General features: G+C 44.5%; 1 protein-coding gene across 4 annotated transcripts; it reads right to left on the bottom strand.

The window, feature by feature from the left end:
- Positions 1 to 814: 814 nt before the first annotated feature.
- On the bottom strand, positions 815 to 20,164 carry BCL9 (B-cell CLL/lymphoma 9). Of its 4 annotated transcripts, none has more exons than XM_010833239.1 (8): positions 19,260 to 20,164; positions 16,026 to 16,338; positions 14,759 to 15,075; positions 13,140 to 13,329; positions 12,152 to 12,251; positions 6,016 to 8,257; positions 4,537 to 4,797; positions 815 to 3,196 (listed from the first exon to the last, which is right to left on the bottom strand). In XM_010833239.1, the coding sequence occupies exons 1-8, from the start codon at positions 19,276 to 19,278 to the stop codon at positions 2,079 to 2,081; spliced, it is 4,560 nt and encodes a 1,519-aa protein (XP_010831541.1). In that variant the 5' UTR covers positions 19,279 to 20,164; the 3' UTR covers positions 815 to 2,078. The 4 variants fall into 4 exon arrangements, with proteins under 4 accessions (XP_010831541.1, XP_010831544.1, XP_010831545.1 ...); XM_010833242.1 differs by having other exon boundaries at positions 815 to 3,160; XM_010833243.1 differs by having other exon boundaries at positions 14,981 to 15,075.
- Positions 20,165 to 23,432: the final 3,268 nt, after the last annotated feature.

Here is a 23,432-nt window from a genome sequence, read left to right as displayed (position 1 = left end):
ACAGGGTTGCTGAGGGTAGAAGAGAAAGTGACTCTCAAAACCATTTCACGGACAGAAACGTTCATAGGTCAAACTCAGACTGCGGGGCTCCGGCAGAGCCTAATCTGTACAAGTCTGTCTGCAGACGACTGCACCTGCTGCTCCTTAGATTCCCTCACCTGCGAAGAAACACGCACACAGACACCCACTTGCTCAGCTGAAGATGCCTGTAACTCAGAAGAAATACATACACCAGAAGCAACCTAACTGCACAGAACACACACACAGCCGGTCCCTTAGACGCTTACCTTGCAGGGCTCATACACTGGCGTGCTGAAGGTGTGTGCGTGGAAGGGAACTGTGTAGACTGAGCAGGGCTGGCAGGAGGTGACCGTGAATAGGCAGAACGGACCACAGAAACCCACATTTGCACACACAGTAATAATATTTTACTTTAACAAGCTCCAGGGACATTTCATAGCTTTTCAAATGACTCTAACTTTGGCCTTCTTAAATACTTCACACCATTACACTGGCCCTCACAAAAATTCCTAGTAAAGACCATGAGCTGCCTCCAGAGATGAGGCCATGGGGACCAGGACTGCTCTTCTGCCTACAGCTAAGATTTCATGCCCGAGACAGGAACAGCACTGGATCAATCTACAAGAGTAGTTACTCCTCAACAGCAAGCAATATGCTTCATCTGCAAAAGCACTTTTCTATACTTTCCCTAACTTTCACCCTGTTGATCAATTCTGATACAACGGAGCTACGTTTCTGGGTCAATGGCAACCACTATGCCTAATACTCAGCAAACAAACAGGAATCCAAATGCACAAAAAAAAAGGCAATCCAATTTTGTAAGAAACAATATATTTTATTTTTCTGACACCACAGCTCTGGTGAGTGGTTTTGTACCAAATTTAATGGAGGTTACACAGAACGTTTTACGCATGGGAGGGGGAGGAAAGGGAAGGAACCACAAAATTAAAAACAGAAAAACAAAATCCTGAATAGCTTTTAGCATCTGTTCCACTCCCACATTAATAAAATTCACTTGGGAATTCCTAATAAAAGGAGAACAGAAAATAAGGTGGGCAGGGAAGGGTAGGATGGGGAAGAAGACGAAGGGCAAAGACAGTCGAGCAACCCAAAGACAGACCTTTCCCTCCTGGAGCCGGGACGATGCTCGGCATGGAAGGTGAGGCTTGCTTAGATTTATTTCCCCAAAGTATCACCGTGTATTGCAGCTGCCAAAGGGAAAGAGAGGAGGGAAGCAGGGGCTCACCAGTGAGGGACACAACAGGGGGAAACTCACTCAACCAAGAGACGGGGAAGGAGAGGGGAGGGAAAACAAGAGAAAAATGTGCAGGTGGGTCTGTAGACTGGGAGAGGCAGACAGTGCTGAGAGCACTTAAACTGAAAAACCAATGTCCTAAGCGTCATTATTTTTAAAAAGAAAAATCTCCCCCTCCCCCCACCCCTCGCTGAACTTAGTTCCTTTTTTTGTGCTTTTCATTAATACTCTGCTCTGAGGTTGTAGTTTGGTTTTTCTATACACTGGAGTTGAAAGAAAATAGTCCAAAGGTCTGAAGATGGATTCTCCACCTAAAGTAAACAGCCCAGCATTCCTGTTCTCCTCTTGTCCCAAAGACTAAAGTCTCTGCTAAAATCCCTTTTACAATATAGTACAGTACACAAAAAAATAAAGCCCCAAGCAAAAACAAAACCAGAAAAGAATCCTGGGAGAAGCCAAGTCCAAAGGACGTAAACATACAGAGAACGGTGCGACACGTGACCCATGGCGATTCTCAAAGCACGGCTACAGATTCCCCAAAGGAGGTGCCATCACGGGATACCCAAGTCCACAAAAATAATTTTTAAAAAATAAATCTTAAAAAAAACACACCTGTTGATTAAATGAATAATTTGTTTTCAGATAAATCCATACATTCTCGAGTTCCCCCCGCCCCCAAAGCAGCCCTTGGGTCTCTGTTCTCCTATTGCATGACCAACAGTGCTCCTGGAACGCCCTCATAGCAGCTCTCAGGACCTGGAATCTCATCTCAACAAGGATGGGCACATCCAGTCTTAGCAGCTTAAAACATCATGTTTCCTGGGTTGCCAGGTCCTTGGCTGAATCCACCCATGCCCACGTCAGCGGCCATGCCCCGGGGCCTCATCTGTGGGGGGATCATGATGTTCTGTTGGGGTCCCATCATGCCCTGCATGGACATCATCATGCCTGGAGAGCCCACAGGCCCAGGGTGAGTGTAGAGCCCAGCAGGCCCCCGATCCTTGCCAGGAATCATGCCCACGGCAGCAGCGGGATTGCTCATCAGGGTGGGCTGGCCGGGCATTGTAGATTGTGCTGGTGACATCATCCGATGGTGAGGTCCCATCATGCCTTGCTGGAGAAAGGCTGGTGGTCTCATAGGGTTGTGGCCTGGCATGGATGGAGCTGTACCAAGAGGGATGTCTGGAGTTCCCACGGGCCCTGGACCTCCCATGCCAGGTAATGCTAGTCCCATTCTGGGGGCTTGTTCGCCCATCATCCCCTGCATGTGCGAAAACCCAGGTCCGGGACCCTGGGGCTGTTTACGGCCTGGGACTTCCCCTCGAGGGAAATATTGCAGTGTCTGGCTAGGCTTCTCAGATGGGATAATGCGAGACAGGTCAAACTCAGGTATTCCGGTGGCTCCAGGTCGGATGACCTCCTGTAGATCTGGGTCTGTAAACACTGAAGGCATGCTGTTTCCCAGGACAGCGAAGGAGTCAGGACCCCCCGGGCCTCCAGGCTTGCAAAGTGCTGCATCTGCTGAACTTTGGGGCAGGTTGCTGGGGCGGCCAAGAGGCCCTTCTCCTGGGAAACCCATCCCTCCTGGGAAGTTGCCCTGCCCCCCACTGGGGCCATTGTGAGGAAACGGAACCTGCTGTGGAGGAGACTGAACTGGAGGGAAACCCTGGGGAAAACCCATGCGTCCTTGAGGTACCATTGGAGGCTCCTGGGACCCATGCCCCATGATAGGATTGTGTGACATCAAACCAGGCCCCATAGGGACTCCATGAGGAGGTATGTTGGGTCCCATGGCGTTCGGAGAGGGCATCTGATTGGAGTGAGAAAGTGGCTGGGTCATTCCCATTGGGCTGAGGGTTGGCATTGGAACCACGGGGTTTGGACCTGAAATTCGAGGATTCTGTGTATTAATGCCCATTCCTAGAAAAATAAAGATATCAAAGGAATCAATTTCACCAAAAGTAACTCAGAAAAACTATTATAAATCAAATTAACAAAAAAAGTTACTATGCATCAAATGTGCATGGGACTGAGCTGAGAAAATGCACAATGCACAATCTACCCTCAGGAAGATTACAATACATTTGGGGGCACACAAACCAACAGCTCCACAAGACAATGTATTTATTACTGAGCTTTAAACTGTATGACATATATGTATATAGAAGACACCTAGAAAGAAAGTCTCCTGAGTGAAAAGTTACAAGTTAATACACAAATGAGTACAGTCTTCTTCATCGGAGGTATTGAATTGGGAAGAAAACAATTTGCCTAGATGACCTGCAGTACGGTCCTTTTTGGAGAAAGAGGATTCATCAGTCCTACAAGTCCAAGAATCAGAAGTAACAGCGACGAGGAAACCAAACAGGCCTTTTTCAATTGATAAAGTGGCATCACCCTTTCACACTGCCTTACAGGGAGAGCATTTAAAACTCTAGATTATATAAAATGGTGAAGAAAAGCTAACTTTTAATGGAAAACACACAGGTTCTACCATGGCCTCTGGGACATTTAAATATTTGGTCTCTCCATGAAGTTAACCACCGAGTATGGTAAGAATGATGCTTGTGCCATCCACGGAGCATGCCCTCACCTGACTGATGATAAAAAGCATTCTTAACAATCAGAATGGAACTGGAACCAGAAACCCATGGCTGAAGTTATTATGGTCTCTTTGTTGACCCTTTGCCCTCCCACATCATTTCCCGTTAGTGAGATTTGGGGAGATGGGAGGTGTAGGAGTGAAGGAGAACAGAATGAGGAAAGAAGGGAGGCATTTTTATTTTCTCTTTAGGCCTAAAGAAAGTGCTTCTCTAGGAAACAGAGGTTTTCTCCATTGTCTGAAATCCTGTGGCTGCTTGTGGTTTGAGGCTGCCCTTTCAGGAAAATAGTTGAGGACTCAAGACATTCCTATCAGCATATTAAAAAGATACTGCTTTCAGTCTCGCTCCAGGAGGAGCCACCTAAAAATAAGCACATCAAGGTACACAGAAGCATCAGAACTTCTGTAAGAAAATGACAAGAACTCTAAAGAAATTTGCTTTCTTATCCACAAACACAGAATAAGCTAATCCAAAAAAGTGTTATTCTCTTCCTCTAGGCAAGACATTTAGTTTTACTGAAACTAACTCAGATGATATACTTTTTCAATCTGCTGAACATCCAGCTTATTGAGGTCTACAGATATCAAGAAAACACCTCAAGACGTTTTTCTTTTGTCAACAGCAATAGGGCCATATCCTATCTTCCTGATTTCTTACCTGGCATATTATTCATTGATGGCAAGTTGGGAGAACGAGCTGGAGGGGAGTCATCATCTGAGCTGGCCACGGTCTTGATGGCGTCGTGGTATAACGGGGTAGAACTGGGCATTGCAAACTTGGACATTCGAGACATCATAATAGACAGTGGGTTCTGGGAAAGGGTCGGCTCTGGAGGCATGGTGTAAGGTGTACTAGAGGGAAGACTTCCCGGGATACTCACAGAGGCAGACTGGCTGGCTGTAGGAGGTGGGGGGCCACCTAAGAGAAGGCAAAATAAAACAGGGCAGGGAATTAGATTCTCCTGAAGGTTCTTGGGCCTGTGATTCTGAACTAACAGGGAATGAGACAGATGAATGGGACAGTGTTATTAGACCCAGGACATGAATCATCAGTCTTCTAGTCAAGCTCCGTGTGTGTGCAGAGGGAGATGGCAGCATACGATGGAGGTGACAGCTCAGCAGATGGCAGGACAACGCACCAAGGATGTGTGAGAATATTAGCTCAAACTTGGGAAAACCACGCCTCACAAACTCCTTCACTGAAAACAATGGGAAATAAGTGGATCTCTTACCCTTGCCAACCACAATTCAGAATTTGCCTCTGGCGTTAAGTGTGCTTGGAAGCCAGATGAGCCATCCCACCTCAGGTACTGACCAGAGTATCCTACACATGCTCCTGACTGATTTCCTCCACCAAGATGTCTGCACTCAAAAGGTCTGAGGGGGCCACTCTGCTGGACTGCTTTGTAGAGAACTGCTACCCAATGGAGAGGCACACTTTAACCTGGTAGGATAAATCTCCTACCTCATTCTGATTCTAGTCTTTCTCAAGTGGAGACAGCACAGACCTAGTATTTACACCTCAGTGCTCATCTACTGACCGCCTCCGGTCCTGTTCACAAAACCACCATCATCAGTGAGAACTTCCCCCAGGAAGTAAATACTAATAAATTGCAGCTGATCTGTGAGAATAGCAGTCTAACATGGAGAAGGTTTCAGAAACTGTTTCAATGGTTGACACATATTTACGAGAACCACTCAAGTCTCTCAGCAGTCTCCCCTCTTTGCTTGGGATGACACTCACTCTCTTAACACAAAGACAGACCTCTGAAGTAAGTGGGGCTGGTGTTTAAAGGAAACACATTTATCCTTTAATCTTAACACATTTGTTAAGACATTTGAGTTCCCTGTGAAAATGTAAATCGTTCAGTGAAATGATATGCATTTCCCATTCTCCTCCCAGTCCTATCCCATAAACATACTTTGCACTAAAGCCCATGAATCTTCACCAGGATTGGACACTTGAGCATAACCCCATGGGAGTACCAACTCTGCACCTTGCCACAAATACATCCATCTTGGCAAAAGCCCCCTCCTCTGGCTGCATAATCAGGACACCAGTTTTCTTAAAGTATGTAAACCAGGCTTTCACAATCTCTGGCTATAGGTGCAACTGTGAGGATGAGAACATACTGACCTGACTCTACACTTGCCAGCATGGCTGGGGAGGCCATGGTGAGGGGCGCTTTGTGGTTTGGAGGGATCCCAGGACTCTGAAGAGGAGGTTTTGGAGACGAGGTCCATCCAGGTGATGGGGCAGGAAGTGATGGAGACTTGAGGTGAACAGGCGAAGCAGCAGCAGACCCCAAGACGGGCGGGGACTTAATGGAAGCAGCGGCAGCTGGGCCCGCCAGCATGCCTGCCAGCTGCGATGGAGTCTGGGGGGACTTGAGGTTCCCCGAGGGTGAGCCCAGCATTGGTGACTGGACTTGGCGCATCGTGGGAGATTTCAGAGGGTTGATGCCTGGGGAATGCACCTGGCTGCCTGCCACAGATATATCCACGGGCTTCCGCCCCAGGCCGCGCTGAACAGGAGGAGCTGTGTTGAGGCTAGTGGGGTTACTGGAAGGGTTGAGAGGTAGTGGTGGCATATGACTGAGCCGGCTGTTAGTCCTTTGGTCGGGCCCCATGGGTTCTCTGAGATTCCGCAAGCCACTGTTGCTGCCTGGACCCTGAGACATGGGGAGGAACGGCCTGGGGCCCATGCCATACTCTTGCTGCGGGTGCTCGCCGAATGGCAAGGGCACCATCTTCTGCTGAGCAGGCAGCATGTCCGCGCCACCTGCACGGAGCTTCAGCATCTCCTCGGGCCCCGCCCCAGCCTCTCTCATCTTCTGAGGTATCATCTGAGAGTTGGATCCCATGCTGACATTTAAACTGACATCTCCCTTCATCCCACTGGGAACCATCCCAAACTCGAGTTCCCGGCCAGGGCCCAGCTGCGGGGGCATTCCTTTTGGAAAGTCACCCCTGGAAGGGCTCAGTGGGCCCTCCACTGGTATTCGCGGGAAGATGGGATTATTCCCTGGCTCCACATGGCGCTGGGAGCCTGGGATCATCCTGTTCATCTCCATTCCAGGCCTGATGCCTTCCACGCTCATCCCCGGGGGCAATCCCAGCTGCTTCTCTGCCAGCTGCTGTTGAAACATCTCTTCAGACAATCCTTGGGGGTTTGGGAAGCGCTCCCCTCGGCCAGGACCACTGAAGACGCCCTGGCCAGGCGGGAAGTTTCGACCGTCTGGGATTTTTGGCACATCGTCTGGCCAGCTGACTGCAGAAAGACCTGGTCGCGATGCCGGGTTGGGGACATTGGGCCCCTCCATCTCAGAATTCATCATTCCTGCAAATCCAGGGAGGCGCATTTGGCTCCCTGGCATGTTGGGGTGGGGAGCCATGGCTCTCGGGGGCAGAGAATGGGGCATGTTGATCCCATCGGCAAAGGGCTCTGAGCCCCCAGGCCCCCAGGCCTCACCAGGGGTCATCTGGTACGGAGGGGGGGGCCCTCGGACCACTCCCCGAGGCCCGTGCTGATGGACTATCATGTCCTGGAGGGAGCACTGCTGCACGACCACTTGCTCCTGCTTCCTCCTCTTCTCTTCGTAGAACTCCTGCTGCAATTTCAGCCACGCTATCTGCTCAGGGGTCATGTGATCCAGGTGGTCGGGTCCAATGGGCCCAGACTGGGAGTTCATGGAGGGTGGAACCATTTCATCTGGAGAAAAGGGCACATCTCTGTGTCCTTGAGGGCCAAATGGAGCCCCCACGTCTGTCCGGGGCCCAGGTCCCTTACCTAGGCTTTGGGATTGAACCATCATGGCCTGTATAGGCCCTTCTGGTTTTTTCTGAGGTCCATCTAATACCCCAGTGTTCTGCTGGGGTCCCCCACTCTGTCCTCCTGGGAATTCCTTCTCATCGGGGAAAAGCATTCGCTGGATATCTCTGAGCGTTTGTAAGGAGCGCTCCCGGTGCTCCAGCTGCTCCTGAGATAGTCCATCAGGGTTCTCCCCCAGTGTGGGGGGCTCTCCACTGGACACCGGCGGAGGCGGGGGGGCTTTGGGATCTGCTGAAGAGCTATTGCTCCCCTGGGAGACAGGGGTCACGGCTCGGTTGTTGGGCGTTGAGTTTGGCCCGGTGCTGTCTGGGGGCAGTGGAGTGGAGCCGGCAGGGCTGCCGACAGAAGGGATCAGTTTGTTTTCTACCCCAGGACTGTCCCGGTCCAGGGGACGCGGGGGGGCGGCAGGCTTGGGTGCTGGTGCCGGAATGGGGGGAGTTGGCTGCAGCCTGGTGTTCTGGGAAGAATTCTGGTCCTGGTTGGCTGGAGCTGGGGGCTGTTGTGGGAGAGGTTTCGGATCATTTCGAAGGGCAGATATCTGTGTGTTCTGAAGATAAACGAGATTTTAAAAATCATTGGTAAATTGAACAGAAGGGCAATGAAAAGAGCATGATATGTTATAAAGGACTGGTCCCAGCCACATAAATCTACACTGACACTTGGTATAGAAACTGCTCATGTACAAACCCCATGGACATGAAGACATTTTGATTTCTTCCCTCACATTTTACTGTCAAACGGTATCCTCTTTCCCAAGCTGAAGATTAGGTTTCAATAACTTTATAAGCATGCCAAGGGAAAGCCACTCTGCTGGAGTGAATACATCTGAGTATCTATTTCGAGGAACAGGTTTGATATCACATGTCTACTACGTGTTTTTGATTCAGGGAGAGATTAGTTTCTTGGTATGTGGGAGGCTGTACCTAACACCTTTTTCTTTCCCTGAAAGTATAAATGGGTATGTAGACTTCTCACTGTCAATCAAAGAGTCTGACGTTTTCAACTGAAAAGAAAGTCCCTGTCACTTCCAGCTCAGTACTCCACCAGCCAGAGGCGGCAGGTGAGGCTGCTCCACTTCACCGTCTCCCCTGGCACGGTGACTAGTGAAGCACTCCTCTCCTTTAGTTTCCAAGGGGCCTGACATCTCCGATTTCTGTTTTCAGTTTGTGATCACTGATTCAATATTTGATAAGAACTTGCACATTAACTGCAGTAAGATAATCTGTAGGCAAGAAACATCTGTGAAGAAATCTGAGGCTAGCTTGTGGTGTCTCTTGATCTGTTCTTTCCAAGAGACAGCACATGGCCCTTTCTACAGGCTAGATGAGTGTCTTATTATTTATTAAGTACCAATACCACATTTAAGTCCTGGATAAAGGTAGGCTCGCCTGTAAGAGGTGACATGGATGTTGTCAGTGTTTGGAAGAGGGATATAAAATGTTCTGCATCTATGCCTTGGCCCTGCTGGAGGTTCGGGTACTAGAGAAGGGCAGTACCGAAGAATAGAAGGGCCCAGCCTACCCCTCCATCAAGGGATCTCGAGAGCAGCAGGACCCCTTTTTGATGTTCACTTCCTTCTACCTGTTCACTTAATCCAGTCTGTATTTCCAAACCCCTAAGGCTCTTACTTACATCCCCACCTACTCTCTGGAATGTTTCTCAAGGTACACATTTGTACAGAAATCATTACATGTATCCCTGAACATGAACAGCTCACACTCTGTGGACATGTACATAAACGCTCCGCTTGCTGCTCTTCTCCATGCATCTATGCCTGCAGACCCAGAGTGAGGTGGGGCCGACTGGCTGAACCTAGATGACTGGACGTCACAGTGTCCTCGGTGTCTCTGACTATTTAACTGGAGTCTGGAGGTCACCTGAATTTTCTCTCCAGAGCCAGTTTACGTTTGGTTTTGTTGGCCAGGCTGTGTTTGTGCGTTAAGGGTGGATACTCATTTCCTAGAAGGGTGACTGTGACGGAAGAAATGGTTTAGTACCACTCTTTTTATTTTAGATTTGGAGCAATGGTGACTGGACTATTCCCAATACCCTCCTTAACTCCTCTTCTGGTTTCATTTTCGTACTAGAGGAGGTGGAGGTAAAAACTGTATGAAGATCTGTCATTAAGTCAATAAACACTGGTTTGAGCTGCAATTGTGCCCTATATATTCCAGAACAATATAAAATATAAATACTTCTAAAGTATAAATTAAAAATATATACACTTAAAATATTACATATACACTTCTTCTACCCTTTAGTGGAGATACAGAGAGACATGAAATTCCTTTGCTTGGTCTAGGAAAGCCCAAGCCCTGCTATGTCACAGGAAGGCAGCCTAAGTTCTCATACAACATGGACAAAATGTCATCTATTCTATACTGAATTGTCACCTCATTTAACTTTTCCCATGTTTAAGACTCATCCCAGTTTTATATTTCATGCTTCCTGAAAGCAGGGATTGTGTCTTGAACCTCTAGTGTCCTCACACCACTGGGTGCAATGCCTTGACAATCTGAGACACAAGGAACACCGTTTGGTTCAATTTGAGACACTATGTATGTTAAACAACCACTGCACGCATGTTCTAATGTAGTTTACAGTAGGTGCTTAAGTTCCAGAGAGGAAACAAACATTAACTGTAATTTTGAAAATATCAAGCAATTAAAAACATTCAATGGTTCTCTCTGAAATAAATAAGAATCATTCTGAAAGTCACTGAGACTCTCATTATGGAATTATCAGCATGTACTCCAGTCCTGTAGGGCGGTAGTAAACTGTTTTTTCTGTCACAGTCTATAGGAAACCAGTGACCACCCTTAACTGTTGTTTTTTCTCTGTTCTTTAAGTAACTCAAGAGTGCCTGTTCTTTTTTTTAATTCTGCTGTATATGCAGGGTCTGAATTCAGAATTTCCCAGAGAGGGCCACATTAAGGAAATCCTAAGATAGCCGTATGTCTCCTTTTTATTTTGCACCTCTTCTCTTCTAGTTTCATCAATATATCAGCATGCTACCAGAAAAGGCCAGAGTGATGTGCCTAAAACTACACAACTAGGTTAAATGCTCAAAATATAGCTGATACCAAGACTATCTCCCTACTGAACCCTCATGGATTGTTGGTGGGGATGTATGCCAGGGTAGGCACTATGGAAAACAGTGTGGAGATTCCACAAAGAATTACAAATACAACTAACATATAATCCAGCAATTTCACTCCTGGCTCTTTATCCAAAGAAAACAAAAACACCAATTAGAAAAGACATCTGTACACTTATGTTGTTCACTGCAGCATTATTTACAATAGCCAAGATATGGAAGCAACCTAAGTGCCCATTAATAGATGAATAAAGACTATATGGTGTACACACACACACACACAAAATGGAGTAGTACTTAGCCATTAAAAAAGAATGAAACCTTGCCATTTTCAAAAACATGGATGGACCTAGAGGGTATTGTGCTAAGTGAAATAAGTCAGAGAAAGACAAACATGTGGAATCTAAAAAAAACAAAGCAAATGATTAAACATAACTAAACAGGAACAGAGTCACAGATATAGAGAACAAACAGGTCATTTAAAGAGGAGGGGGGCCATTGGAGGAGGACATAAACAGGTGATGGAAGTTAAGAGTACAATCTTTCAGTTACAAAATAAATGAGTAATAGGTGTGAAATGTACAGTGTGGGGGATATAGTCAATAACTGTGTGATACCTTTGTACAGTGATACATGGTGACTAGACTTATGGTGATCACTTTGAAATGTATAGAAATATCATTTCACTATGTTGCACACCACAAACTAACACAGTATAGGTCAGTTAAACGTCACAAACAAACTCAAAGAAAAACAGATTAGATTTGTGATAACCAAAAGTGGGGGGACTGGGGGAGAGGGAATTGGAGGAGGGCAGCAATAAGGTATAAACTTCTAGTTGTAGGATAAGTAGGTACTAGGAATGTAATGACGGAGAAGGCAATGGCACCCCACTCCAGTACTCTTGCCTGGAAAATCCCATGGAAGGAGAAGCCTGGTAGGCTGCAGTCCATGGGGTTGCACAGAGTCGGACACGACTGAAGCGACTTAGCAGCAGCAGCAGCAGGAATGTAATGTATAACACAATAAATATAATTAATGCTGCTGTATGTTCTACATAAAAATTAAGAAAGTACACCTAAGAGTTCTCATTACAAGACAAAAAAAATTTTTTGTCTTAAATTTTGTATGTATATAAGATGATGATAATCATTTTGTAATGTATGTGAGTTAAAGTATACAGTACAGTTGGCTGTACACTTTAACTTATACAGTGCTGTCCACCAACTACATCTCAATAAAACTGGAAGAAGGAAAAAAAGATTATCAGTGAATTAATCATCTCCCACATTTAGAGTCACCTTATAACCTTTAAACCATTATTCCACTTGTAAGATGACATACCAGAGGGGCTGTGCTTCTCTCTGTCTTGCTGTTAGAGATGTTCTGGATGTGGAAAGAGACAATAGTTTCAACCTGGCCCTTCAATACAGCTTCTGCAGCCCTACAAAGAGAGAAGAGAGGCACACACTAGGACTTGTTTCTATTTCACTAACTGAAATTCTAAAGCATTTTAACCCCAGACCGAACTGGTATGAGAGAGGAAGAAGTATAAAGAACCACTGGCAATGCCCAGTGAGAAGAAATCAAGATAAAAAGGTTTTCATTACTTGTCTGTCATTTACTGTAACTCTTCTGAAATTTAAAAATAGCCATTAGCAAATCTCAAAAGAGGCATTAAACAACCCCAGGGTTTTTTCCTTTAAACCCGTCCACTCTGGTAGGTGTTTTATAGAGAATCCTAGTTCAAAATCCCAACCCAAGAAGGGAAAAATGAATTCTCACACCTTATCATAATTTAAGGTTGCCAAGATTCACTCTATATCTTAATTTTAAAAATGTTAGATGAAAACAGTCAGAAAACTATATAGTGTATATTCACATTTTAAATAAACAAATATCCAGTGATGCATCTGTCTACTAGAAACGTTCGTAACAGTTACCTCTGTAAATTCTTGAGACTTTTTATTTACATTTTCTAATTATTCTAAAATGGACATGTATTACTTATTATGCCATTTTAAAAAGAATATTGAGTTGCAGAGCAGTGTGTGCTGTGCCATCGACCCTTTTCCCGTTTAAAAAAGTATATATATGTGTATCTGTATAAGCCTAAAAAGTTTCTCTGGAAGGAAAGCAAAGGAACTACCACCAATGGTTGCCTCTGGGAGTAGGGGAGTGGGGGTTTTATGTTTTATTTTACTGTTTTCTGTAGTGTTAACCTTCAGTAATAATACAAGTGGGCAAAAAAAAGGTCTCTTCAAAGGGAATAAAAATTTAGACGCCCAAACACGCAAGCCACACCAGCATCAAGACACAGCCATTAACTTACTTATTAGCCATCTCAGTAGAAAACACATACACCACTTTGGCAGGAGTCTTCTGAGCAGGTGTGGGCTCTGGGGCAGTAGTCTGGCCATGGGAGGGGGTGGAAGACCTAGGGACTGTAGCATTTGATGGGGTCATCGAGTGTGGTGTGTGCTGGGAATCCTGGGACTTTATGTGGTCAGCAGAATTACATTCTAAAAAAATAAAAAGATTAATGTTACAGAAAGTATAAAGCTTTCTTTTTTCTGCCAGCATTTATAGCATCATAATGCAAACACCTTGAAAATTTCAAGGAGGAAGTATCTTGTTAAGAGGAAATTCCTCTATTCATAAAAATACAAATACACTTCTCCCATTTAAATGACTAAGTACAAAGCACTCTTTCCCACATCCTTACTGCTCTACTACACATTCTTTGAAAAGTGTGCAGGTGTTAGTTGCTCAGTCGTATCCAACTCTTTGTGACCCCATGGACTGTAGCCTGCCAGGCTCCTCTATCACTGGAATTCTCCAGGCAAGAATACTGGAGTGGGTAGCCATTCTCTTCTCCAGGGGATATTCCCGACCCAGGGATTGAACCCAGGTCTCCTGCACTGCAGGCAGATTCTTTACCATCTGAGCACCAGGGTTTAGATATTAGCATAAATGTCCCTACTTCCTGGAAACCTTTTTTGGAACCTCCTGGGCTGGATGTCCCTGCTAGTTAGACCCATAGCCCCCTAACTTTCCTCACTTCAGTGTTTATCAAATTTCATTGTAATTTTTTAAATGATCTGCTATCTAGGTGCATTTAAACCCTTGAGGATAGCAACTGTTTCAGTTTTGCTGACCATAGCACCCCCAGCACCCAGCATAGTGCTGGTGCTCAAAACAGGCCTCCCACAAACAACCTGAAGAAGAAAGGAAAGACAGGGGAACAATTACAGAGGTACTCATTTCAAATTTGGGTTGGGGAGTCACCGTTCCACTCCCTGAATGTTAGTTTCACATTCTGGCCTACAGTTAAGATGTTTTATTTTACACTAAGTGAGGGAAAGCCTAGAGCATAGCCATGGGTCCCATGCCCTTCTGGGCTCACTCCACTGTGGTACCTACTGGATCTCTACCACATGGAGCCCCTCATTCCCGCCATGGTGAAACTGGCTGGGACAAATCTGGACTTGTGCCAGGACAGCCTCTTGTACCTACAACTGGCAAAATGGCAGCCAGAACGCATGCAACCCAAGTCTTGAAGGACTAATTTCACGGAGAAGAGGAAGAGTTGTCAGAAAAACTGCTCCAGTGTGGGCTCTGGCATAGATAAACTGGAGCTACTGGCTTGACACTCAAGTACACAAAAGCAGGGAGACCAGAAACATCCATAAGTACATGGTTAGAGTCGTGCAACATTCTCAAACACTTGCATCCTCAAGGGCAAGAACTCAACAAGGTCGTTCCAAACTATTCTTCACTTCGTAGGAAAATGACCAGAAGGAGTTCAATCTGCAACTCCGAGAACTCCTGGATCCAATTCCTACTCTCCCCACCTGGCTACTATTAGGCTCTCTGGCATCCATCCATGTCAGAGGCCCTCCCTCAGGAATACCTACTTCCCTCTGAGTCTCAAAGATCTTATAGACATACCTTTCATGTCAGAGTCATCGTTTGGAGTCCCAGGATCTCTCTGATCAAAGGAGTCGGCGGAAATACTTCGCTCCCTTTTCCCCTTGCCCTTGGCACCATTTCCAGCCCCATTCTTCAGCCCCATGCTCCCACCTGGGCCAGGGAGTGCTTTAGGGGTATGGCCCCCACTCTTGGAGTCACAGGGGGATGGCTGGGATTGGCTGGCTGAGCCCCCCTGTTTACCCTGATTGGAGAATTTGGAATCCAGCTGGGGGTTTCCAGATGGGGACATCACTGTAGGGGGACGGACCATCACCTCCTGCTTTGACTTAGGGCTACTAGAAGAGACAAATAACAAAGGGAGATCAGACACCGGACAAGACTGGGCAGCACAAATCAAAGAGGTCTGATTTCTATCACAGGTCAGGGAGACCTGGACAGCTAAAGTAACCACCCCACCTTTCACTTAAGCCGCTTGCTTGTTCTCTTCTCCCCATTCTCATCTCAGAGCTATCAACAGAGAGGAGGATTTGGGCAGAGTGGCCTGCCTCGTCTCAGGAACCCTAGAGTCACATGGGGACCCATCGCTAGGGCTTCTGTCAATAAAGGACAACGGTTTCTATGTACATAGAGAAATGACTCTCACACTAAGACTAGCTCAGAGTAAACAAACAGACATCGTTAAGATCAAAATACTACCCACCCCTCAGCTGATGAACAAGGAACAGCTGTAACAAGAGACTGGCTTCCCTGCTGGAAAATACGAGCAGGTCTGGGAGAGAGTGAGGAAACCCGCTGGTGACTGGCAGTCTGGGGAAACCCTCCAGGACACTAATCACCAAATAAGAAGTATCACACCAGAGCAGACACACTAACCACTGCCTCCAGGGGAGGAGGAAGAAATTCTTTTAAGATATCAATTTTGTAGAACAGAGGAAAAAGCTTCACAGTGGGGGTCAGGGGCTGGTGTTTTAGTTCCAGAACCTTAGGCCTCCTCAACATTCCAGGTCTCAGTTTCCTCATTTGGCAAGTTTAGCACATTGTACTGGATGGTTTTTAATGTTTTGTTGAGGAGGGGGGCTATAATGAGGAGCAGTCAGGTAAGGATGGACAAATGAGTAAGAGGAGAACGCTAACCTAAACTCTGACTCACTATTCTATCACTGTTTACTTGAGTCTTTTGCTTTTCCCATTTGGGTCTCATGATTCAACACACTGTTCCACCAGTTAGTGTTCAGGGTCCACTATGATGTCCCAAGGGGCAGCTGGGCCAGGCCCTAGGCCTCACCTCTGTGTGTTTCCTGACGGAGAGTTCCTCACTTTAGGGTTACTGGAATGCATTGATTGAAATCCTGAGCTTGCAGCCACAAACAGGGACGGGCTCACCGAGTTCCTCTCGGGCTGCAGCAGAAACAGCTGCTGGGGGCAGTGGCAGGGGCCCACTGCGTGCTGGGTGCGTCCCTTAGCGCTGGCTGCCTGCACGCCTTTTTCCTCTTTGTTTTTCTCCGCTGTGGAAGTGGGTCCTGTCCCCTTGCGGCTCCAGCATTCTCTGGGTGTGTGCCTCCGGCTGCCAAAGGAAAATCTCGCATCTCCAGGGCACACTGGGAAGAGAAACAGAGACATCCAACACCCTTGTAGCAGGACCAAGGCTAAAGCCCCACCTTGACAGTACAGAGGCAGATGGTTCCTCAGCTTCCCTCAGGGTGAAAGGAAAGGGCGATGTTCATATTCTGGCCAAAAGGCTCTAGTGCTAAAGCAGCGGAAGAGTGACTAAGACTTTCTGCCAGGCATACAAGCCTCCCACCCAAGCATCATATACCAGGCGTTTGTAAGCAGATGAGAAAAACATTTTTATCTTTAGCTGTGTATTCTCCCTTACATTTCTCTACTTCCAAATACAAAACCCTCAAAAACTTGGGTTTTTCTTTCTTCAAAACAATGCTCTGAAACCACTGGTACTCCAAATCCATAGCAACTATCTGGTGCTTCACCTCTGATGGCACTGAAATGTAACAAACCCATCCCAATTTCAAACCATGAAACAAATTACTCTCTGTTTATATTCTCAGGGCCTCAGGGTGGGGAAGACATTAAAGGAGGTACTTCTGAAATCAACTATTGAGCCAATACCAAATACAATCAGTTCTGCCCCCTGATTTCTATGATCTTTCTATTAAATTATGCTGAGTATGTGTCCTGTGTTCTCACTGCTTAATGACAGGAGCTGTAGGCATGGGTAAGCAAGGGAATGATCCATAATGCGGAGGTGAAAGAACATCTTTGAAGACTAAGTTATTTTTTGAGCCAATTTGCAAGGCTAATTTGAAGCATAAAGGTCAAAAAAATATTCCCCAACCTAGTAAGAGAACAAATGAGAAAGCCCTTTATTTAGAGAAACCTAAACTGGTTCAGGGAAAACCAAGATACACTTCCATTCACTGCTCCTTCCAGGGCAGTTTCCAATGTGATTTTTTTTGGTAACCGTGGTCCCCTCACCTCCCTCCCTCCTGCTATCTTTACTGATGAGGTATAGGACTGAAGGAGAATATTAGATGCAGGATTAAAGGCTAAAGAATCAAAAGGAGTTAGAAGTCGCTTCGGTGTTACATACACTACAAGAGGTTCAAGAACTGGACTAAAACTGGGAGAAACCCTTATATTCTAAGACTCAGCAATGAGTATGATTGTTGTCAAGTATTAAATGTCTATTTCCTCATTTAGAAATAGTCCCAGCTATTTTACCTGAGACCATGAGAGGAATTTATGGATTTTCTGAGTATACACAATCACATTTTTTTTCTTTTAAATGAAGGCAGGGAAAAAAACTAGAGTAAAATGCTATAGAATATTTCTACACTGATCTTAGGAAAAAGCATCCTAAAAACATTTGAGTCTCAATTATATTTAGGGTTGTGTGTTTATTCCCTACCACCTTTAGCTCCCTGCCGCCAGTTTAGATTCTAAAACTGATTATTGCTCTGAAGCTCAACATAATATATGATCATAAACCATACTGTACCTCTCCCTAAACATCAGCAATCACTGGTAAAACAGAAGTAGTCAATGAATCTTCCATGGACAAAGCCAACAGAAACATTTACCTCAGGAAAAGAAAAGAAGTTACCACCGATACAGTCCCTTTTGATACTTTCTGTCTGTATCACACATAGGAGCACTCCAATCATGTGTCAAACTGAATAGTCCCATGTGTATGATTTACCTCCCTATGAAGACTATGCTCTTTGAAGACAAGATTCTTGTTTTAAATTTCTTTGGTTTTTCTATAATACTCAATATAATGTACTAAGCATGTGGTTAGACCCTAGGTGAGTTACAGAGCAGAAACGCCTGGCACTTGTGTTACACTCCTTCTAAAGAAACTCTGAACATTAAAAGTACCAAATCAACTAGGTCTGCCAGGCATTTCTGATGAGCTGGTAGCAAAGATTATTTCTAAATAATAATCATGTGAACAAAAAATACTTATTTTCAAAGTATTTCCACATTCAGTTTTTTAAACTCACTATACCGTGATCAATGGCATTTTATAGATGAATGGACGGAGCACACGGGCATGAATGCCTTCTCCCAGGTTTCCAATCAGTGCTCCCTGACCTGCTCTTTCCTCTAAGCCACCTCCTTGCCACTACTTTATGATGGAGAAAGAGCACAGAAGGTTCAAACAAGTGCACGGGCTCACTAGAGATGGGAATAAAACCCAGCTGTTTTAACCCTTAATCCAGAGGAGCTGTTGAAATAGGTCACCCTAGTTTTAGCCTATCTGACCCCAAAAACAACTGAGCAAGAAATCTGCCAAGTATCTCATCAGATAACCCTAAAGAATAAAATGTAATTCTTTCAGCTCCTGCGTGTTCAGGTTAGTGCTCAACTGTTTACCTTTCAGGACTGAAAAAAGGGAAGATCTTCCTCTGAATGGTTAATTTTAGCCAGAGAGAGGTATTTCCCCAATATAACTAAATCTTCTAACTCTAAGATCTGCTTATAGAATGTTTCTCTCTTTTCTCTATAAATAATACTTAAAATATTTACTAACTGCACATCAGGTACTCTTATAAGCACTCTCCATACATATTAATTCATTCATAACAACTGTAGAAGGCAGGTCCCATTACTATCCCTGTTTTATTTTATTACTTTTTCTTTTTGATTTTTTTTTTTGCAGTATAGTTGATTCACTATGCTGTGTTAGATTCAAGTAGACAGCCAAGTGAATCAGTTACACATATACATATATCCTATCCCTGTTTCAGATACGAGGAAACTGAGGCTCTTGGAACAGTACATAATTTGCCCAAGTAAGTTGGTCACACCCTTATTAAGTGGTGGAGCTGGAGGTCAGCCAGACACTCAGGCTGTGCTCTTCATCACTGCAGTACTTCATGGAAAGCATGGACTTGGTGGATAAGGTAAGCTAGCACACAGAAAATGCTTGGTAGCACAACATACGCATTTATGTAAACTAGTACCATGACTTCTACCATCCTCTAGCAAGCTCACTCACCTGTCCTGCCCAATGGCATTTCAGACCTTCACCACTGCCAACCATCATCTTCCTCTCCCAGCGCATGGCCTTGCCCAGGACTTAACAGGGAGAAGAGAAGTCACCAGGCAGGACTCCTTACCATCAAATCTTCAAACCTCTTTTTATCATTGCCTATCCCCTCTTTTTTCTCTATTATTGCAATCAAAAAAAAAAAAAAAGCCCACTTTTCCCCCAAAGGTTAGTGCTACCACAGGTGGTCTAGCCCCATCCCTTTCAGCTGACTGAGTACTCACTCTCTTCCATGACCACCCTTCTATGTCCTGCATCACCTGGATATTTCCAATCAGCTCTCAGACATGTTATTCCACCTTCCAGATGAAATAATAATGATAAAGCAAAACAAAACTGGCAAGTTTCCTTACAGAGTTCACAAGACACAGTCTTCATTTCCTTACCTGCCATTCACCCTTTAACATCTTAAACCAACTTCTACCCACAGATAACAAAAACCATGACTTTTGTTAAAGTCACCACTGACTGCTTTTCTAACCTCATCGTACTCCATCTCATAGACTATGCCAGTTGAGCACTCCTTGAAACTCCTCTCTCTTGGCTTCTATAATACCACACTTTTCCAGTCTTCCTCCTTCCTCTTAAGTCACTCTTCATCTGCTTCCTTTGCTGACCCCTTCTCTACCCAATCTCTACAATTTCAAGTTCCTCACAGCTCTACCCCAGGTCCTATTCTCTTCTCATTCTGTAAGTTCTTTCCGTGCCAAGAACTCCCGAATTTCCATCCAGCTCAGCTTCTGCTCTGCTGACCTGTATACACAACTGCCAACTTGGCATCCCACTAGAAGTCTGAAACCTAACAAGGTCAAAGATGAATTCTTCATCCCTATATAGTCTCCCTCCCCAACGTATTTCCCCTTCAGCTTTCTACATTTTAGTAAATGGCAACTTCATCCACCCAGCCGCTCATGCCAGAAATTTAGAGTCATTCTTGACACCTCTCTCCCTCACCCCTAACCTTCCCATGTCAAGTTTGAATATTTTTGCTGAGTAAAGAAAATCTCAATTTCACTGTTTCTTCTTCAGAGATAGAGGATACTGTAAAGCCACTAATCTAGATGAAATGCTCCATTACATTCTTTTCATAGCATCCTATGTTTTTCCTTCAAACATTTCTCCTGTTGTATAATTATGTGGTCATTTGCATTAACATTCATCTGTCATGCTAGGCTCCATGAAGGTAGGAGGGTCTGTAAAGGATCAAGGCTGATTTATTCATCCTTGTATTCCTAGTACTTGCTATAGTATCAGATACATGCCATTTGCTCAAAAAGTATTTGTTGAATAAAAGTTGAAGCTTTTTCCCAAGATCATCTCCTAAGCCAGGCCTGCTTTCTAGGGCCCCCATCCATCCATCAGGCTACTCACCAAAACCCCAAGGGTCACGATAAGGCAGTGCTCATCCTGGAGGTGGGGAGCTTGGGGAGTCCAGGAACCCCTGTCTCAGAGGTGACCCTCACCTGGATGAGGATAAAGGAAAGAAGAGTTTCTAAGGAAGGAAAACAAAATCATCAGTGCCACTTAGTTACTATTTGAAGACCCAGTTTCCTATCTACAGAGTATTAGTTTAAGAGGAAGTTGTCATCTCCCATGTAAACAGCATCAACTTCCAATTATTTCAGGGTGTATCATCCAACCTGCAGATACCTCAAGCCCCTTGTAACTTTCCCTCCTTCCAAAGTGTACATTTTCTTTTCAGAGACTGGAAAAATATTAAGGGCAAAGAAAATCGATTTGTCTACTTTTCTGAATATTTAGTAGGGAAAAAAATCCTCACATTTTTGCTTCTTCCCATTCCTAATTAGTACAGAGAATTGAGAGCTGACTGTAAAGGTGAAAGAGACAAAATTCCAGACACACTTTTGAATTCACAAAGCACATACCATTCACAGTTCCTCCCTACTCTCAACTGTAACTTTACATGGCAAGCATTCAGCAAGAAAATTTATTTTCACACACTTTTGGGAGAACATATGACTGAACGACAGGGCCACAAGATCTCCTTTGCTTGAGAGCCTACTGTGTGTAAAATGCTATACCAAGTTGAGCTAGGTAAATTGGTAAAACACTAAGTAACTCAGCAGGCAGAACTATTTCCAACATTACTCCTTGTAAACTACAATGATAATGCTGAGCCTCCCTCTTCACCCAGAATTTATAGTTTTGAAATGGCAGGGAAAAACCAAGTTCCAGACTGTCCTAAGGCCAAATTTCTTAGGAATCTTTAAAAGGAGATTCTATAAGGTTGCCATGAAACTGTCAATAAATCCACAACTTGGTCTAACTTAGCTCAGAATCACCTCTACAATTCCAATTTCAACTTTTCCAATGATCCTTTCCCACTCTCCTGCTCTAAGAAGTCAAGTTTATTACAAGTATGTCATGTTTAACAAATTTCATTTCTATGCTATGACCACTACGCCATAAAAGGCATAGTATCAAACTTAGAATGTGGAACTAGAAGGCCCTGGGATTCCATTCCGAGCTCATTCTTAAGTTCTGGCATACCAGCTACTAAAAGGCTTCCTTCTCAGCAAAGTACACAATAGGAAGAACCAATCTTTCCCAAATATGTGGAGAAAAGAACACTATACTATAGTCTTATGTAGAAAACCCTGGTCCTAACAAAACACTAAGATATGTTTTCATACTCAAAGGGTAAAAACTCATCTAATGTCCTTCAAGCTAACAAACTTTAAGCAAGCAAATAAATTTGTATCAAGCTCAAGGGTTCTGATAAAATGTAACTAATAAAAAATGAACGTCATCTATCAGCCTTTAGAATAATGGCTACCCAAAGTAAAACTTTAGCACAAATGTCCCTTCTTTGTGAAACTTTGATTCCAAACCATCCCCAGGAATGTCCTCCATGGCCCCAGAGCATTATAGTCATGACACTTTTAAAACACTTTGAGAATTGTATCCTTGTTATGTACAGCCAGGGAACCTCCTGAGGAAAGGGCCATCATCTCAGCACCCAAAAGAAGAAACTCAATAAATGCTAGTTGATCCGTGTATGATGAGCGGGGGGCTTGTGTACTGCTACTTCTGTTTCACATCCCCACATAGCAATGATGACATGATAAATACTTCTTCAACTTCTCACCATCTGCCTTTCCTAGGAAATACGTTACTGCAGAAGTCCCTGTTCACAGAAAAGTATAAGGTAATTGCACTTACAGCTATGACTTGCATTTAACTTGATGACCACTGCCTTGGGATCTGCTACAATAATGAACAAATATAGTTTTAACTTACAAGAGACCCTACGGAAGCAGAAACAAAATCGAAAATACACTGACTGAATAACAGAAGTTACATGTTCACAACCAGGCTCTTTACCTTTCAAGATGTCCAACTTGCTCTCTCTTCTAACATTGGGACACAACGATCCCAAACAGAAAGGAATTTTTAGGTCAAAGTGGAGTGACACCAGCTAGTCCCACATTCAGTCCTACAGGAATGAGAAGAATGGAAAAAAGTTCATACCCCATCACACCAACAGCAAAGAAAACCACAATTCCCCAAGGCTCCGTGACCAAAACAATATCTGGAAGAAAGAATAATAAGAAAAAAATTAGGTCAAAAATGGGGAAGGCAGGCAAAACCACTAAAACTCAAAATGCAAGTAGCTAGAGCACTCTAGCCCACATCTATCCCACTGAACACTGGGAAGTCTAGAAAAGCAAAATCCATCAGACACAAAAGCCTCATTCTAGTCATTGGCTTTAACTTTCTCCTCAACCAAGAACAGTTATCACAGGTTGCAAAATAGACTTTTATTTCATATCTTCTCTACGCCCTTGTTCTTAGCATTGTGAAGATATTGAGGCTTATAAGGCGAGTGGCCATAAGATAATTGACCTTTCAAAAATCAGCTGGTCTATAGCAGGAGCTCTTATCCAGGGATCCACGACCTCCTAAGCAGTCTGTAGAAAGAGGAGGGGAGGCAGCTGTGAACTTGGCTGGAGAATATTTTGATCTTCATACTCACTAACCTCCAAGTAAAAGTTAGCACCACCTTCAACAATGAATGCAGGTAACAACCCACAGTAGTATTAGCTATTCTGTGACTATGTCACCAAGAGTAACCACAAGACACTTCATATCACATTACCA

Source organism: Bison bison, unplaced genomic scaffold (genome assembly GCF_000754665.1).
Source record: "Bison bison bison isolate TAMUID 2011002044 unplaced genomic scaffold, Bison_UMD1.0 scf7180017863325, whole genome shotgun sequence".
Classification (NCBI taxonomy): Eukaryota; Metazoa; Chordata; class Mammalia; order Artiodactyla; family Bovidae; genus Bison; species Bison bison.
This window is presented reverse-complemented; position numbering and strand designations above follow the sequence as displayed.

Bases quoted from the DNA above. Each gene is read 5' to 3' on its own strand.
- BCL9 (XM_010833239.1), bottom strand. The intron at 15,076-16,025 runs GTGAGGCCTAGG...TGTCTCTTCTAG, and splicing joins CCGTCAGGAAACACACAGAG to TAGCCCTAAGTCAAAGCAGG. The intron at 4,798-6,015 runs GTCAGTATGTTC...GCCTTCTCTTAG, and splicing joins GCTGGCAAGTGTAGAGTCAG to GTGGCCCCCCACCTCCTACA.